The sequence below is a fragment of the Venturia canescens genome, chromosome 6 (assembly GCF_019457755.1).
Source record: "Venturia canescens isolate UGA chromosome 6, ASM1945775v1, whole genome shotgun sequence".
Lineage (NCBI taxonomy): Eukaryota > Metazoa > Arthropoda > Insecta > Hymenoptera > Ichneumonidae > Venturia > Venturia canescens.
In genome coordinates this window covers 1,774,754-1,793,450 of record NC_057426.1, presented here as the reverse complement: position 1 = coordinate 1,793,450, position 18,697 = coordinate 1,774,754, and the positions used below count along the sequence as shown (strand labels likewise).

At 44.3% G+C, this 18,697-nt stretch overlaps 1 protein-coding gene across 2 annotated transcripts in view; it reads right to left on the bottom strand.

Annotated features, from left to right (window-relative positions):
- The window catches only part of gro (groucho), a 51,869-nt gene that overhangs the window by 15,020 nt on the left and 18,152 nt on the right, over positions 1 to 18,697 (bottom strand). For both annotated transcript variants that reach the window (XM_043420911.1, XM_043420912.1), the window contains exons 2-4: positions 14,341 to 14,447; positions 13,205 to 13,268; positions 7,529 to 7,573 (exon numbers count right to left, since the gene is read on the bottom strand). In XM_043420911.1, coding sequence (XP_043276846.1) covers positions 7,529 to 7,573; positions 13,205 to 13,268; positions 14,341 to 14,447 — 216 coding nt within the window. The remainder of the gene's footprint in view (positions 1 to 7,528; positions 7,574 to 13,204; positions 13,269 to 14,340; positions 14,448 to 18,697) is intronic.

The following is an 18,697-nucleotide window of genomic DNA, read 5'->3' as shown; positions in this document are numbered from 1 at the left end:
AGTTTCGAACGTCATTTCATCCGTTTTCGAGAAAAAATCATTTTCCAAATTATTTTCCGAATGCTCTACCGCGACGAGCTCTAATTTTCATTGGCAAAGTTTTTTTTCGAAAATGCAACATCGCTCGAAGCTCGATTGAGGCGTATTCGAGCGATGTAACATTAATTTACTGTCGTCACTCTGTCGTAACTCGAGTACCCGCGATTCCACGTGATCGAGGGTCACTGTTTCGGGGTACTTCGCGCAGCACAACAGTTCATTATAAAATTCCTGGCAGTTTGTACTCGTTACACCGCGATAATGAGACGATGCTCAATATTTGATGCACTCGGAATTCAATTGATTTTGTGGGACGCCGGGCATTGAGATTTTTTCATTAAAAATGGTTCGCACAGCGCGTCATGATTGTTCCTCGTACGTGATTCTCGTCCATTGCGCCGTCTGAATGTCATTAACTCGAAACAGCAGAAGCATTTTTATTTATTTCTGATGAATAATACGAAATTGATTCACGACTCTAATTTCATACATACACGAAGCCGTAAAATCGTAGCCCGTTCTATGTAAATTCAGCGCGTTTCTGTTGGAAGCATCCCTGCATAAATGCATGCATATAGTTACACGTACGTGAGATATATTTCGGCTAGAGTGTGGGCTCTTTTCGTACGGGATTCCGCAGCTACCGAGTCAGAGCGGCGTACACTCGGCCGCAGGATGTCCAGGGAGTTGAGCAAGGGTGGGGGAGAGAGAGATGAAAAGGGTATAAAAAAAATTGAAAAGAGATGAGGGGAATGAGGACGAGTTGCAGAGGGCAAGGGCAAAGGCGCGGTAGGGAAGAAAAAAAGATAAATGAAAAGAGGAAAAGAGAGGGTGAGAGGGGGCGGCAGGGAGCGAGGAAGATGAAAGAGGATGAAAGTGGAGAAGATAGGTGAAAAAGGGAAAAGGGAATGAGGATGAGAAAAGGAAGGAAAAGTGGGAGCTGCGGAGAGAAGGGGGCTAACATTGAGATTAGCAATGGGAAAAAAAATCGATGTCATCGTTCCCCTCGGACTCCCCATTCCGCCACCCTGTGAGACCGTTCCGACATACACACACACACACACACACAGACTCAGACACGTAGAGAAAAATATATACAAAGAGTAACAGCGATACCCTCGTGCAGAGCTGCCGGGCAGCCCCGGAGGACCGAAAAATAAAACAACGCGGTTGCGGAGGCAAAGGGGGAGGGGGCTAGATTTGAGGCAAGAAGGGAGAAAGGGTTGAGGCTCGTTTTTCGGGGAGAGCGGTGCGAGGATCGCGTGTATACGCCGCTTTTCGCGTGGACCGGGCTACTACCTACGCGCGGGAGGACGGGGCGCAGGGGGCTCCGGATTCTATATTCGTGGATGGAAAAACGAAAGAGCGAGCGCAGTAAGAGAGGGCAAAAGGTGGAGAAGGATGTCAAGGGTGAGGTGAGCTAGGAGGAAGCGGTAAAAGCGAGTGACTTTCAACCCTCCCTTCCTCTCGCCCTCTCCCTCATATCCAAACTCCATCATTCTTCGCAGCCCAGATGGATGGACGTGTGTATATCACGTACATATTCGCACACCGCCACAACCAGAATTATACCATCCCAGAAACGACTCTGCACACAGCCGTGTAGCCTATCGAATCTCCACACGGAGAGGCACACTGCGACGTTCACCGTAAATAACACAGACGCGTTTTTGTGTACGTAGACAGAGTTTTATTAAGTCTGCATACATACATAGGTGGCCCGCGGTACATGCGGAGAAAGCGACGTATATTCATGTATGTATAAAATCGAAATATATACACAACATATAAATATATTTGTACGAGGGATCGCGCGCGGTAGGAAAACGAAAAAACGGTAGAACGGAGAACGCGGACAGGCACACGTCACAGAAAGAGTACGGGGGAGAATATGACGGGAAAAGAGAGACAGAGAGCCAGAAGGGATGATGGAGGTTGAAGGGTTGCTATATACGCGGTGGCTCTTACCGGACTGGCGTAGAAAAAGTGGGGACGGGCCACTGAGTTATATGCAATTGGTCAGGCCACACATTTTTTTCGAGCGCGCCGCAGAATCGAGGATGGAACGAGGGAATATCGAAAAAGTTGACGAGCCCAGAGGGGCGCAGGGGACCGATTGCTTTGTGCACTAAAATTCTAGAGTTGCGACCTTCTTCTCGGCAGCTCGCGTCCATCCGTGGGCTGCTCTCATCTATGTATATATCGCTTTTCGATTCTCCAATCATTCCACAAGTCTCCTGTGGTAGTCGGTCCGTGCCTAACCCCCGCGCACCTTGTACGCGATACATCCCCATCGACTCATACCTCGCTAAAATCTTTTTTCTTCCTCCGTTTTCTCTGTCTCTCCCTCCGAAACGGTGCGAGTCCGGAATATTATTTTTAATTGCGAATTCTTTTTTGCAAAAATGGCGAACAAACTTCCCTGGTTTCTAAAGGTTCGCGGGGGGTTTTTTTTCCCTTTCTCTCGACTTTTTTGCATACGGAGCAACGGGACTTCATCTCCGAATTATTCGGCTCCGTTTTCATCCGAGTCTTCGTTTATTTCGTTTCCTCTTTTCGACGATGCACCTTCCGTCTTTGCGGAGTTTGCGTGAAATTTCTACGGAATCACCGTTCTTACAAATTTTCGATTAAAATTCGAGCCTAGTTTGATAAAAAGCTCGGATGCTTCGATCGAATAATCGCAGCCACGATCTCTGTTAAATTCGAGGGCGTTGACAATTGTTTTTATTCCGCCGTAAGGCGTTTCTAGAAAATTCTTTTGAACACGCGCGATCTACGACTCGTACGGCTGCCGCTCGTGCATGACCGGAGCATTCGTTTCTCATTGAAATATCAATCAAAACATCTGCGTGACACATGCGTGACGCGGAGGAGAGCGCCGCGGGGAATTCAGCCTCGGTATTAATCGAATTTCTTTGCCGCATCCCGCGAAGCATGCGAAGATCGCGTGATGTTTCACAACTTCAAAATATATTCCGGTATGTGGAAGCAACGGAGAGAAGTTAAAAATCAAAAGCGTGGACCCGAGCCGACATTTTTGGAGGAAGCTCGCTCGAGGAGTATTTTTCCCGAAGGACCGAGTTTCCACCGGTTTTCCAAAACTTTTCAATTCCACTGACAAATCCCTTGTAGTTTGTGATTGCGTGATAAAATGAGAATGAAACTGAAGTTGATCGACGCGAGAGCAGCAAGAGCTGAGAAGAAAAATCGATTTATTTGCAGCGAAAAAAAAATTTCGAAGAATTATGTTGAGTGTTGTGAGATTTGCTGAGGAAAGATAAAGCGGAGGTGCGTGAGAACGGCATGCGAGCGAGAGAAATTGCGGAAAAGGGGAAAACAGAAGAGCAGCGGTTTATTTAAAGTGTGGGAGCAGGCCAAACTGGGACATTGCCAACAAATTCGAGTTAGTCGAGTAGGGAGTAGTAAAGTGGTGGTTGCAGGGGTCGTTGGGGAGAGGGGGCGGACTGGAGAATCAAAGTATCCTTAATAGATGTAGAAAAAACACATTTAAGCAGGTTCGGAGTTGAGTCGAAAGAGATTCGGAGAAAGAAAGGGAGAGAGGGAAACAAGCAAGACGAAAGAAGCTCGAGACCAGGTGAGAGGAGAAAGCAAGAAAAGAAGAAACGAAGAAAGAAAATGATGAAAATAAAAGGAATCGAAAGGGAGGGGCGGGGAGGGGGAGTGATGAAAAAGTAGAGAAACTAAAGGGACACCGAAATGTAGAAGAAAATAAGGAGGAAGGGAGGAGGGAGAATAAGAAAAAGATCAAGAAAGAGGGAAACAAGGAAAAAATAAAAGCTGAGAAAACGAGGGAAAAAATGAGATAAAAAATGAGGTAGACAAGAATAAGAGGAAAAAGAAGAAGACGATAGGGTGAGGCGAGAATACCGTTTCTATTAGAGAAAGAGAAAAGGAAAAATAGGAAGGAAGATGAAGCTTTTACGTTTGCTTGCGCTCTCTGTTCCTCCTTCTTTTTCTCCCTCGCTCGAGGAGAGTAAAGAAAGGACGAACGCGCGAACGGAAAGAAATATGGTGGAAAGGCGTTGCCTAGGGGGCATACGCCGATGCTATGTGGCAAACTGAGAGGCGAAGCAACCCTGTAACGGCGGTGGCATTCGCGGTAAGCTGCGGAGGTGGCGGTGGTGACGTGAGCTCGGAGGGGTTAAAAAAAGCCCAGAAAAAGAAAAGTAACAGAAAGAGGAGATGAAAAGGAGGAAAAAAGACGTTGCTGGTCTAACCTCGTAGGGGAAGATTGTTTTCATTCGGGGATTAAATTGAAAAGGATTATGGGGAAGGAAAAAGGGCGACTGAATTTATATTTGCCTCGGTCTTTCACCCTGAATTTGTGTACTCCATTTTTTTTTCATACGTTTTCTTACACTTGTCATTAATGGAATACAAAAATAAAGAGACACGACGCTCGCCCACAGGATGGCCCGAGATTCCTCGCACGATCTACGCCTCCACATAACTCGATGAATTTATTCGAATACGCACGCATCCGCGAATGCGTACTATCGATCGTTTGACCGAGTCTCGTTAATTAACGGTCGCACAGCTGTGTTGCCCGGCTGCGAGTACATCAGGAACGGTGATTGCTCCGGTGCTCAGCTGCGAAATCGAATGGAAACTTTGCCTTCTCTTCTAATTCGAGATTAAAACCGAGAGAAAGATATGTGTGCTACATTGGCCTCCGCGCAAACGCCCAGAGTATTAAGGAGGGTGGATAACGAAATCAAAATAATCACAATTTTATCAAATTTGGTGATAACACTCTTTGGCATCAAGTATACAAATACAATTTTTTTCAAATTTTTTTGCCACATAGTTATCGAATAATTGAGCGTTAAATCGGAGTTCTTATGCACGAGATGTGTAACTGCATAAACTCCATGCTTACACACGTGAACTTTAGTGTTCAATTACTCGAGAGCTGTGTGGTAGAAAAATCTAAAAAAATTTATATTGTCTTGTAAATTTTTAAAGAATACATTTATCAAATTTTATTAAATTCTTATTATTTTGAAATTCTTGACATTTTTAACATGGTTTAGCATGGCAACGTTGTATCATCGCGATCCACCCTCCTTAAAGCGTTTTTTCGAGCTAAGAATTCGAACAGAACGACGCTGGAGTTTGCGACGCTCGAGTCCAACGAAATTAGGAATTACCTCGATCGAACGATAGCTCAGCGCAATCGGAAAATGTTTTCCTCCTCCATCACGAGATACGTAAATTTCTTTTCAGTACTCAAAAACTCATGTTTATCGATCGACTAATTGAGAGCACGCAATTGGACATACGTCAGTGGAATGGATCTTTAAGAGGGATTTCGAAAAGTCAATAATACTTTGGTTAATCGAGGGTGAAGAAATCGCGAATCCTCTTTCCCAATTCTTTATCTTTCTCTTTTCATGCGCCTTTCTTCATTCGTAAGGAAATGAAGGGACGAAGCTACGGACGTCAGCAACCCTCCGGCGTTTCTCGCACCCCATTTAGCACGACGACGACCTTTCTGCGCAAGGAGAAAGAGATACTATACCGAGAGAGAAAGGCGGGGGAGGGTGAGAGGAGCGAGGAGCCAGGCGTATCATCCTCTCACTTAAATCCTTGTATAGCCTCATGCCTCACTTTATCCCTTCTCCTTTCCCTGCCTCTATTATCTTCCCTCTCGCTATCTCTCCTCATCGCCCTCGACAAGAGTGAGAAATTATCGGCGGCTAATGCTAATGAATATCGGGGCTGGTAGAAATGGGGTAAAACCATGTTCTTCAATTTCGAGGGTTGTTTGGGACTCGACTCTCAGCCTCCCGCTCCTCCCTCAGGATAAAACAGTCCATAAATTATTTCTTATACTTCAACCTGTGCAATCAATTCAGCCCTAATTTATCCTAATTACGAATTTATGAAGCATCAACTACCTTAAAACTCGTCTGTTTTATCACCATTTTGACGAATCGTTTATGAATTAGTCATATTTCAATTTATCAAATGACGCACAACATTCTCGTTATTATTTTTGTTCTTTATTCTTCCCCCATGAAAGCCTCACGAGTCTTTACGACCCCTTCCGGGGGTCTGACACGTTTTTTCGTGGGGAATGCTCATTTATGGATTTTTATCATGAAATATTTCGTGTGAATCTTAAGGGCTTGTATACACTTATCGTGATGGGCGGAAAAATGGAAAATTTTTATTATCAGATATTCTTCAAGGACAATGTCTGAAGAATATTCTCACCAAATTTCATAAAGATCGGAGCATTGAATGCGATTAAACGCGATCATCTCAGAATTGTCTTTTTTAAAAAACTAAATCCGATCCATACCAAATTTATACCACTTATTTATTATAATAATAGTTAGCGCCTGGACGAAGGATTTCATATTTTGTTGGAAAAACAAAAATCGTAACAAAAAAAAACCGAAAATTTAGCATCTCAGAAAATGAATTTCAGGCCTAAGCTATTATTATAATAAATAAGTGGTATAAGATTAGTATGGATCGGATTAATAGTTTTTTAGTAATCATGTTCACCGCGCAAGCGATGCTCGAAAAAGGTGCTACTGGAAAACAGCTGGAGTTGCGCCATTTCGAGAAATTTTCGGATGAAAAAAATTGCACAAGTACATGAACATATGTACTGATTAATATCGTTCACAGTTCTTCAATAAACATTTATTTTCATGTCGAAAAAAAAATCAAGAAAATCACGTTTTTTCGCCCGCTGCAAGTGCATGTAAGGCCTTAAAAATCGTGCGAAAAATCAACTTTTTACAATAGTTTGAAGAATCAAATGATCGAACAGAGGCACAACGTAGTCGGAAAATACTATTTTCAAATGTACGAATTCACGAGAAGACGATTCTACTACTCCGTGCGCTCTACATTATGATGATCGATATCTTGAATTAATATTTATATTTTAAACACAATATGCCAGTACGCCAGTCTCGTCGATATTTACACGCGAATACACGTACGTCCGCAAACACACACTCAGGCACATACCCACACTTTCGGTTATACGAATCGCGTGTATACACAGCGACCGCACAATAGAATTCTAACCAGAAATCCATCAAAGGGGCAAATAGATATTCAGAGATCGCCGGAGCTTTGGAATATTCAGACATTGGATCGTTTTGCTTACTCTGGAGAAAAAATACGTCAGATCGTCATCGAACGCTGCCGCGAGGCTCGAAACGGGAGAAACAGTTTTTCAATACGACGCTGAAGTTTCCAACGTTGGAGTCCAACGAAATGAACGAAAAAAACGTTTGTAATTCACCAATTTTTTATTTCACGAATCGTTGGTGCAGCTTGAAAAACTACGAAATGCAAATTTGGTAGGGACCAAAATAGGAGAATTACTGAAATTATTGGAGAGTTTTTTTCGATCATTTCGTTGGACTCCAACGTTGGAAACTTCAGCGTCATTTTTTCAATACTATTTACAAACAAAATGATTGAGCATGCTCCTCACCTGCTTGTGCATCTCGACGTTCAAGCCGTAAGCCATCTCGTAATACTGAAACAGAATTTCAATTGGAGTCAAATTATTTTGTAGCTATAAAGTTTGAAATGAGCATTTTACAAATTTCATCACTCACGCGTGCATCGAACAAGAGTTTCGTGACGTATGAAGATTCCATTCTAATGAAGAGCAGGAAAAACCCATGGGCACGTCAGAATCAGCTCAGAATTCTCGGTTTTCGATACGTAAGATTCGAAGCATAAGATAAGAAAATACAGACGACGAAATACCCTGTATCCATTCGATTGTTCTTTAACACTTGGATAAGCAGTAACGAAACAAAATAGTGCAGGAACGAATTTCGGAGGAGTGGAGAAAAATCGAAATTACAGATGGAGAAAAAGGCCGAGAAGTTTCAGTACAAATGTATCTAGAGACGCCGAGTATTATGAAGGAAAATTTTGACAAAACAAGTAAAGACGAGCAGCGTATTTATATTAAGGGGGAATATATCGGTGTGAAAAAAGAGCTTGGGCGCAAAAGAGCTTCTGTAATATTTAATATTTAAGCTACATCACTCAATTTAATCCTCTTAATCGACCTGGTTGACAGCATAACTCTGTCAAATTTTGTCCAATCGACTTCGTTCGAAAAAGATTCTCTCCAGAAAACTTATCGCTATCATCGCATCGTAGTTTTTTTTTTTTTAAATTATTTAATGTTTTTTTTTGAATGATCGTTATTTTTTTTCTAATCAAAATTTTCAAATTTCCTACGATGCTGCGACAGCTGTACTATTATAATTTAATAATCTATTTGAATTTTCAATTTCACATGCTCGCTGTGGCACTTATCCTGTCAACCGTCAAGGAGTCTTTTTTTGAGACGCCATTTTGCGACCGCTCCTCTGCTTAATAAAATGTATTAAAAATAAAAAAAAATACTCGTATACTTCTTTACTTCAATAATTAATACACAAAATTTCAAATAATTTGATCGAGCCTTTAAAAAAAAAAAACAAAAAAAAACCCAAAAAACACCTTATTTTTTGTCCGCCTCACTGATATTCCCCCTTAAGATCTCTTGTGAACTCTGTTTGAAAAATCGAGGAAAAATAGACGTCAAATTCTGTCGATGAGATGCTTCCACGATTAAATCGTTTCAAAATTTAAGGATGTCCATCGATCGTCAGGATGATCGATCTTTTTGAAAGAACCTACGGCACAACCTGGAACCGCGTACCTGACCGAGTATTCAAGGGTTGGGATATTGACAGTGATTTTTCGGACACCGTGTATTGCGTCAGAGGGTTTGGGGGATGGGGCTTGTACACCGTGCAAAGGCTAGTAGTTAGGGAAGAGCTCTCGAGTCTCGGGTCGTGAGAGCAAACAACTTCGGACGAGGGCAAAAGCGAGAAATGAGGAACAAACGAGACTACGGAGACACGGTGCAAGAGAGCCTGAAGAAAGGGACGCTGCATTTTTATATGAAAACCAAAGGGATGCGAAGAGCGGGAGGGCCGAGAGAGGCAAAGAGTGAAAAAGAGTGAAAAAGGAAACAGCAAGAAGGCGTATACATGGCCACGTTTATGTGCACATATTTATCATTCGTATTTAGTCATATATGATGGAAGACGAGCAACCGTCAACGAACTCGCCGAAAGAAAAAGCGATGCTCGGCAAGAAACACAAACAAGAAACAAGAGAAAATAACGCGCGGATTTACAGCGCTTTATCCTAATGAAAATCGTGAGAAGCGAAAGATCGGGCGGGAGAGGCGAGGGAGAGAGAAATATGGCGAGGATTGCCGTCGGCGGAAGTGGGACGTCTATAGGGAGTGAGAAAACACGAATAGCGCGACATTACGAGAGCAGACATAGAAATGTGTATATGAAAACGGTAAACAGAATTTCCACGTTGGCGTGTATTACACGAATGAAGAAATGTGGAGTACATCTACGTCTTTGAGATTCGCATATCATGTAAATATGAAATACAAAAAAATGTCAATACCATCGTCGTTGAAACGAGGCAAAAAACTCTCGGTGAAATTTCACTTCCCTGAGACGAGCATTACTTATTCATCGTGCTGTATACCGGAAGTCGCGAATGACGATTACGATTATAAAGAATTTCAGACTCACCGAATTATCGAGTATTTTCAAATGAGTCGAGGAAAGAAGGCCCCCAAGAACATTACAAACCGAAATTTTATCCCACATAGACTGAGAAAAAGAATTCTTCATTAAATAACTTATTTCCGAGAGAATGAATCTGCAGTCTGGCACGACGCTGAAGTTTGCAACGTCGGAGTCCAACGAAAAAAACGATTCGTAATTCCCCCGTTATTTTTTAATTTCACGAATCATCGACGTACGTTGAGAAGCCACAAATCTCAAAAACCTCATTAAACAAAATAGCAAATTAACTGGAATTATTGGAGAATTTTTTCACGTTGGACTGCAACGTTGCAAGCGTCATAGTTTCATCTAAAACTCTTTCGTTCCTTTAATCATATCCTGCGATCATCAATACGTTTAATTGGCACCCCGTAATCCCACGATTCGTTGTCCCAATACCTTTTTTTTCTCAGCCCACAATAGTAAGCTTCTGTAACGCATATTTTCTCGACACATTGTACGTACGGTTGAGAGCGTGTATAAATGTGGCTGAGAGCGCGTACGCTATAATACTCGCCGGTAGCTGACATACCCTCGACATCTATTTCTCACCCCCATCGCTGTACTGCGCTGTACTCTCGCCACTGGCGCAACTTTCTCTCCGTCTCTCCGTCTCCGACACCTAGACTCGATTCTCTCGCTCGCACGCCAAGAGGATCTCAATCTACTCCATTTCTCCCTCAAACTCACTAGTTACACTATCCACCATTGTATATATGTACACGTCTCTATACACACCGATACACACTCGTCGTTTCTCGTCGATGCTCACAGCAGTTTCTCGCTCTCCCACGCACTCGCTTCTCCGCCGTAACCATCGCTCGCTCCCTTCCTCTCTCTTCGTTTACTTTGGAGATATCGATTACCGGCTCAACTTCCAGCCCCAACCTTTCCTCCCACGACCATCATCCTTCTCCGTTGCTCCGTCGCCCCCGCGCCCTCTTAACCGTCCCGAGCTTTCCATCTTCCTTTCTCCTTTGCTCTCTCACTTCCGAGAGCGCTTTCCCGACGCCCGTGCAACCTCCTGCCGTCTCTAACAACCCCGCACCACGCTTCCCAACCCGAACAGGAGAGCGAGAGCGTAAAAGAGAAAAAGAAAGAGAGAGAGAGAGAGGATGGCAGGAGATCGAAGCACTCTTGTCCTTCCTCCCTTCCGCAGTTGGTTTCTTATTCTTTCTCCCCCCGCACCTCTCTGTGGCTCCGTTCTTCATTCCTCGTGCCTTCCTCGGTGTCATATCAGTGTAGCCATTTACAAGGGGTTGTGTGTGTAACATCTAGCCCACGAGGCGATCGTCTTCAGTCGCGTTTCTTTCTTTCTCTCAGCTACTTTGATACGCCGTTATTCATTGTTTATCGGATTTTTAAGCGGCGAAGGGGGAGATAGAGGAAGAAAAAAGGGGAAAATAAGAGATTGTGGGGAAGAGAGAAAAATAGCGGTTAAATTAGAGCACGATCGTCGGGCGTGCACCAACTTCCTCCTAAACAAACCACCCCTGCCGCTCCTTCGCTCAACTTAATTCCACCGTGTTTCGAGCTCCTCGTCGTCTATTCAACGCCACTACTCTCCTCCCCCGATACCGGGGACAATATTATTCCTTATATCGTATACAATAACAAATTTCGCTTCTGTTTATTCTCCGGCGGCTCACTCTTCGGCAGGGGCTCTAATTCGATCGCTGCCGGGCAAGAATTTAGTAATCGCTTTATCATTATATCGCCTGATAAGTTTCCAATACCGCGGGGCAAGTGCGACTCCTACCCTCATATCCTGTCCTCGTTTCGAAGGGGGCGACGGAAAAAGTGAACTTCGGCTTTTCCCGATGATTTATTAATCGCCGTTCCTCTCTTACCATATCTCGATCATATGGAACTGGAGCCAGGAAAAATTACGACTATTTTATTACAAAAACCAATTATCGGACTCGCCGTTTTTTCAATTTTGTCCATTTTCTCGATAGGACGGACTGCGAGAGAGAATTTCAATTCGAAAGAGCATTTTTCGGGAGGCAATCCCCCTCCGCTCGATCCCTAAATGGAATTATAATCGCGATGGAATCAATTTTTTAGTTTCTCGAAAAATGAGAAATACACGTGAATTTTGGTTAAACTCGACGCAAATTCACGATGTTACGGAATTTCGGAAAAAAGTTTTTGAAAATGAGGAATAAAATGCCAGTGAAAATGAGATTCCTCGCGACCACGATTAACGCCATTGTTACGAGACTGAATGAAATTAATGAAAATAAAAATATATTGTTCGCAAGTGGTGCGCAGAAGTAGGAATGAAAAGTACATTGAATGATTTCGTTACGGTTGAAAATACAGAGGGGAAAGATGGCGTCAACTTCGATTTTCGACAGCTTATCGGAACGTATGTATATCCGGAGGGAAAACTCATGGCAAACGTGTGTGTAGCATATGGAAGAGAGCTTGGGCGGGGTGAAGGGAGAGACGAGAATGAAGAAGAAGGCGGAGGAGGGGTGCGAGGCCGGGGGGTGGTGACGAGACTCCATTTTCACGTTTCACTCGAGAGTCTCTCTATCGGAGGGAAACGCTGATGTTTGTGTGTGCGTGTGTGCATCAACGTCGATCGTTATATAGTTGACCCGGATATGTGGAAGTTTTCTCGGGGTCGAAGGGACGAAAAAAAAACAAGAAAACGAGCAAAATGACCGACGATACTGAGGCTTCCGAGGAAATAAAGTTCGGAGCAATTTTGTTGTGCAAACATTCGGTAAACTAAAGGTAAAATTCACTAAAGGTTACATTTATGAGTTATTTGAAGAGAACAAGACTAAAGTGTTTTATTGTTAATCGTCATTCGTGATTTCCTCGCTCGGACGCTAGATTTTGTACTCGCCAATGAGACGGGTTAGGAAGGACAGGAGGAGAAAGAACAAAGAGAAAGAGGAAGAGGAAAGAGCGTGAACATTTGGCCCGTATTTCATTCGGAGCATTCAATTTCCGGTCGCGCCCTTAGACCTATCCCTTTCTCTGCTGGGATCGTTCTCCGCGCCCTTCCTCGCTTTCGCCTTCACCGAGTGTGAGGGAAGGAGGCGCACGTAGCGCTGAAACAACTTTCAAAGCTTCACGGAGCTTCGCCTCTTGCGGACGAGCGAATGCATGCGGCACACCGAGAGAAAGCAAGGAAAAAGTCCTCGTACGAATAACCGGGGCGCTCGTGTCCAAAGACCAAATGCGTGGACGAAACGAAGGGCCAACTTGGAGAACGAAAATCGAGGGGAAAGAGTTGCTCTCGAGAATGGGCCAACGAAACACGTGACGAATCATCCAATCAAGCGAGTAGCCTGCGGATCGTATTCCATGCGAGTGTACTACAAAAGAGAGGAACGAATTTTGCTCGTGGAAGAAACGAAAAAATACGAAATTCCATAGCTCCGAAATTTCGTGGAAAATGGAATCTTCAACGTCAAGAATTCTAATGATTTTATAACGATTGTTAATCACGAAAATGCAAATAACACAAAGATCTTGATTTCGCTCACCATGACGTAGTGCCTCTGCATTTCGGTCTTCTCGTTCGCCAGTTTTTCGAATTCGAGCTTCAAGCTGCAATGAAAGATAAAAAATCATAAAAAATATTCAATTTCAATAAAATTATTTGCATGCCGTAAGAGAAAAGTTCAAGCATTTACAATGATATCCGAGTTTTTTCAGTGTTTTCAAATTTCCCAGCTTTCGTTAAGCAGGAGAAATAATTTCCTAGGTCATCTCGTACACGAAAGCATCCATTTGTTTATTCCACGTTGTTACAGTTGCAAATAATATAATAATTTCGTATGCGTCAAGGAGGGAAAAGCTCTCGGGAGTAGCAAGACCATTCGAATTCGAAGCTCGTACTCCGGAGATCTCGATCGTTGCTCGTGTAGCTATAGCGGGAGTCGGGCGAAACCGAGCAAGCGAAAGAGAGAGCAGAAGAGGAAGGGAATGATAGACGACGCGAGGAGGAACAAACTTGCGAATACAGAGTTAAGAGAGGAGGGAGTACACGGGGAAGGAAAGATGTGCCGGGCGAGGGGGGCGGGAGTGAGAGAGAAGAGGGAGGAGTGAGAAAAACGAGTTTACGTCTCGCGGTTACGTCGGGGGGGAGGTTCGAGGAGGCGCGGTGAGAGTGGGGCTTCGTGAGAGACACGTCATGGAGCGAAGGAGAAGAGACGAGGGTGACGAGGAGATGGAAGAGACGTCGAGGGAGGTGTTACGTGCGAGCAAGATTTTGTACGACGCGGGAGGGGAGCGAGGGAGTCGAAGAGACGGGAGGGATCGATGAATGAGGATAAAAAATATCTCGTTGGGGTGTGATATGCGAGAGAAAAAAGGGAGAAAAAGAGCGAAAAGATACGAGATAATAGGAAAATAGAAAGCCCCAAAAATGGGATGGAAGTGGAGCGAGGCAGGGACTGAGAAGAGTGAGAAAAAGTTGCGATTAAGGAATCGGAGGAGCGCGAATGTTTCTCGGGCGAGTGGGGACGCCGAGGGGAGGGAACGTCGTGAGAAAGTCGCGAAGAAGTTTGAGAAACTGGGAAAACACAGAGGAACGAACGAGGCTGCGAAGAAAGCGAGGGGAGCGCAAATGGGGAAAAGAGAAAGATGCGGAGAAGGGAGGAAGAGAAGATCTACTCACGAGTGGTACTGTTGCTGGATGTAATTGAATTCCTCTTTGATTCTCTCGCAAGTGTCAGCCACCGTGAACTTCAGACCGCCCGCAGCCCCGCTGCTTCCACCGCCACCCTGGAACGAGAAGAATTCGATTAGTAATGGGTGACGCGCGCGCTCTTCTTCTCACTCCGTTTCTCCCGGCTGCAGCGATAATGGATGGGAGGGATGAAGGCAAACTAGCGAGAATCAGATGGCAAAACTTTGGCTCTACTGTTTCTAGCAAATTATATTTTCACCCGCTCCTCCGCCCCCTGCTGCACTGGATAATTGCACACACGCGAGCGCGGCGGGGCGCGCTCGCGAACGTAGTAATTATAATCCTCGTTATTGTCTTACACGTCATTTCTATTTGTCCATTTCGTTTGACCCCTTGGAGAGAATAAATAAGGCGCGGTGCCCGGCGCATTTCACCGCGGACCGACTCAACAATCACCGGGACCGTACGTAATACTCGCGGGGAGGGAAAAAATATCGGAGATCACAGGAAAAACGAGTGCTGAAAACAAATATGAAGGCAAAAGAACGTGCGGGGGTTGAGAATAGCGCGCACGACGAGCTATGTGATAAAAGGCGCGAGAAAAAAGGGTTGAGAGAGAAACAGGGAGAGACGCAATTGAGTGCCCAGAGGCAGCAACTCGGCGAGAAGCGTCGCACGAGTCTTCGAGAATAAAGGGCCACGAAGGCGTTCTTAATGAGACCCGTTCCACCTTAATGTAAACACACGTAAAGAGAGAGAGAGCGCAAGGAAAATGAGGAAGAAGGGAATAAGAAAAAATTGCGGGGAGAATGCGAAAGAAGCTGTGTGCGCGCCTGCTTGTGTGCACGGAATAAAAAGTTCGCAGGAGTGCGCAAAGTATCGTGACTGCGATACTGAAGCTGAAAAAAACTCTCGAATAATTCCAGTAATTTCCTGGGGAATTTCAAATTTGTAGTTTTTCAACGTACAACAATGATTCGTGAAATAAAAAATGGCTGAATTGCAAATATTTTTTCCTCCATTTCGTTGGACTCCGACGTTGCAAACTTCAGCGTCGTTCGTGACTCGAGTCCACTCGCTTCCGCCTCCGGGAGAAAATATTCGCCGAGACAAAATCTCTGGGCAACCCTCGAGAGCGTTTCGAGTAACGCGAACCGATCAATTTAATGTTTAAACTTGAAATTATAACCGCATAAGGGAAATCCGATTGACAGTCTGCTTTAGTAATGAGCAGCAGCGGGGATGAAACGTAATCACGAGCATTACGAGCGTTCGTACGGGCCATTATCGCTGAGCTTCGATTAACAGTTTTCATTGCAGGGGTTCCCACGATGAAATATGCAACGATGAAAATCCATGAGAATGAACATCGCATCGGGAGTTTGTCAGAACTCCCGATGATCATGGGACAACGAGACACATTGCGAGCATGAAAGCGCGAGCAGAGAGCGAGCGAGATGAAAGTCAATGGCGCTTTTGCCATGGATTGCTCACCACGCTCAGAGGCACAGTTTCACCATTCATAGCCGCAGGGCCTCGGGGTGAGGGGGCAGTATTTTTTCGCGTTCGAGTCACCGAAAGAGAGAATGATTTGGCCACTTGTTGAGCCCGACTATCGTGACGCAACCAACGCGCGAGAGGAGCAACCGTGCCAAGCAATGACGAATACGCGGACCGACATCGAGTCGGTTGTGAATAAATGCTGCCGCACCGAATCCATGGATAGTCGAAACTAAATATGTACAAAGTGTCTCCAAAGTGTCGAGCCGATTTTGGGCTCGGAGCCGCAGCGAGGTCCGATGAAATGACAGTGAAGCTTGCAACGGTGGAGTCCAACGAAATTATACGACGCTGAAATTTGCAACGTTGGAGTCCAACGAACGAATAAGAGATTTTTGATTCACCAATGTTTTGTTTCAAGAATCACTGGTGTGGGTTGAAAAACTAAAATTTTCAAATTCCCCACAAAATTGGAGATCTACTGGAATTATTCGAGCTTTTTAGATAATTTCATCCAACGTTGCAAACTTCAGCGTCATCCATAAATGATATTATAAAAAAAGCCTCCAATAATTCCAGTAATTCTCCAATTTCGTTCCCTGCTGAATTTGCAATTATTTTTCAAGCCGCACCGATACTTTGTGAAATGAAAAATAGGTCAATTACAAATGTTATTTTCCGCCATTTCGTTGGACTCCAACGTTGCAAACTTCAGCGTCGTTTCGATGAACAATCTTCGTTCTTGGAATCAGCGTTGATGTCGGATCTCAATCGACGTTCGTCGATTGAGGATCTTTCGACGCGCTTTCAAACTCCTCTCGGACCGGACTTTTTGGACACCGCGTATGCAAAATCTATGGGACCGACGTACATTTATAGAAGCAGTGAGAAAGCGCGAGTCACACTTGTTGCAATCATCAAACGGAACAGTCATCGAACAGGTTGTTGTTGCGCTGGTTAACCCCGATTGTCGCTGACCGACGAGCTTTTACAGCCGACTCTTCCCTCCTTTTTCTCCCTCTGCCTCTCTCCGCCCTTCTCCATCTCGCATCGCAGTCCCGCGCTGGAATATTCACGGGGCTCTTTTCCTCGCCATACCCTCACACAATTTCCAACATTTTCAATTGAACACCGCCGCGCAGAGGGGCCAAAAGGGAATCATTCCACCCTCTCCCTTTCTCCGCCTCTGTATTTATCTCCTGCCTGACTCCTCTCATTGTTCACACCGCTCGCCCGCGGCTCAGTGAACCAACGATTAATTCACACCAGGAAATAAGAGAGAAAGGGGGAAGGGGGAGCGATGATTTGGGAAACTTTGATTTAACGAATTGCTGTACTTTGCCCATTTGAGCGAGTTTTACATTCTGAACTTCAATTTTTCTGCGATTTGTACTTTTTTTATCTCTTTTCCCATACAATCAACGAGAGCAAGCGTACATTTGACGGCGCTGAAGTATGCAACGTTCGAGTCCAACGAAATGGTGTAAAAAAACTCTCGAATAATTCCAATCTCCAATTTTGTGGGGAATTTGAAATTTGTAGTTTTTCAACGCACACCAATGATTCGTCGAATAAAAAATTGGTGAATTACAAATCCTTTTTTTCCTTCGTCTCGTTGGATCTCAAGGTTGCAAACTTCAGAGTCGTATACATTCGAACGTTTTGATTCAACCACGTTTTTAGACTCGAGACTCCACTCGTTTCGATTCGAACCACGAGAATAGAGACCTGGAACTACTTCCAGCAGCGTGTGCTTGTCCCGTGACTTTGGCATTGAGCTCGGATGAATAAAAAATTATGTAAAGCAAAGAAACCGATGGTTTGAACGTTGTAATTATAGGAATTACGAGTTCCCTGAGAGAATATCCACCGTCGAGCTTTTTAACGCCTCCCAGCTGACTCGATCGGAGCTTTTTATTTCATTCTGTTTCGCGCAGTGGTTGAAACTTATTTGCGTCTGGGCGCAGCGACTGAGCGTCACTGACATTGGATAACCTCGTTACGTCTTCTTCTCGAACAGATTCTTACTCCGGAGAAGAGAGAGGGAAGCATCGGAATAGAAATGGAAACCGAGAGGAGGCGCGTGGGTCGCGAACAATCGTTTTCCGATAATCTAAGGGAATCGATAGGTATACTTGGGAGTTGACTGAAAGTTTTATGAAGTGCGATCTGCGGGATGTCGCAAAAATGATGCCGAATCGAAAGCCGGAACAATCCTCGCGAGCATCTTCCAAGTACGGTGGACAACCCAGTTAATTACAAAAAAAACATTTGTAATTCACCGCAATTCTTTATTTCACGAAGTATATCGATGCAGGTTGAAAACTTCGAATTGCATGACGCTGAAGTTTGCGACGTTGGAGTCCAACGAAATGATAAAAAAAGCTCTCCAATAATTCTCGTAATTCTCCAATTTCGTTTCCTGTCGAATTTATAATTTGTAGTTTTCCAACCTGCATCGAAACTTCGTGAAATAAACAAATTGGTGAATTACAAACGTTTTTTTTTCCTTCATTTCGTTGGACTCCAACGTTGCAAACTTCGGCGTCGTCGAATTGCAAACTCGGCAGAGGACGAAATTAGAGAATTACTGGAATTATTGGAGGCTTTTTTATAACATTTCGTTGGACTCCAACGTTGCAAACTTCCACGTCATATTTAATTGGCGAGCCCGTTGAAGTTTGCACCGTTCCAGTGCAGCGACCCCTTCATATTTAGTTCTCTTTTAAAAAAATTGCGCCTCGATTCCTCCGAATGAATCGTCGGACGCGGACAAAAGTGTCCGCCCAATAACGTCCGTACCTACTGATTTGGCCGACTCCGTAGGGCGGCTCGAGTTAAGGAG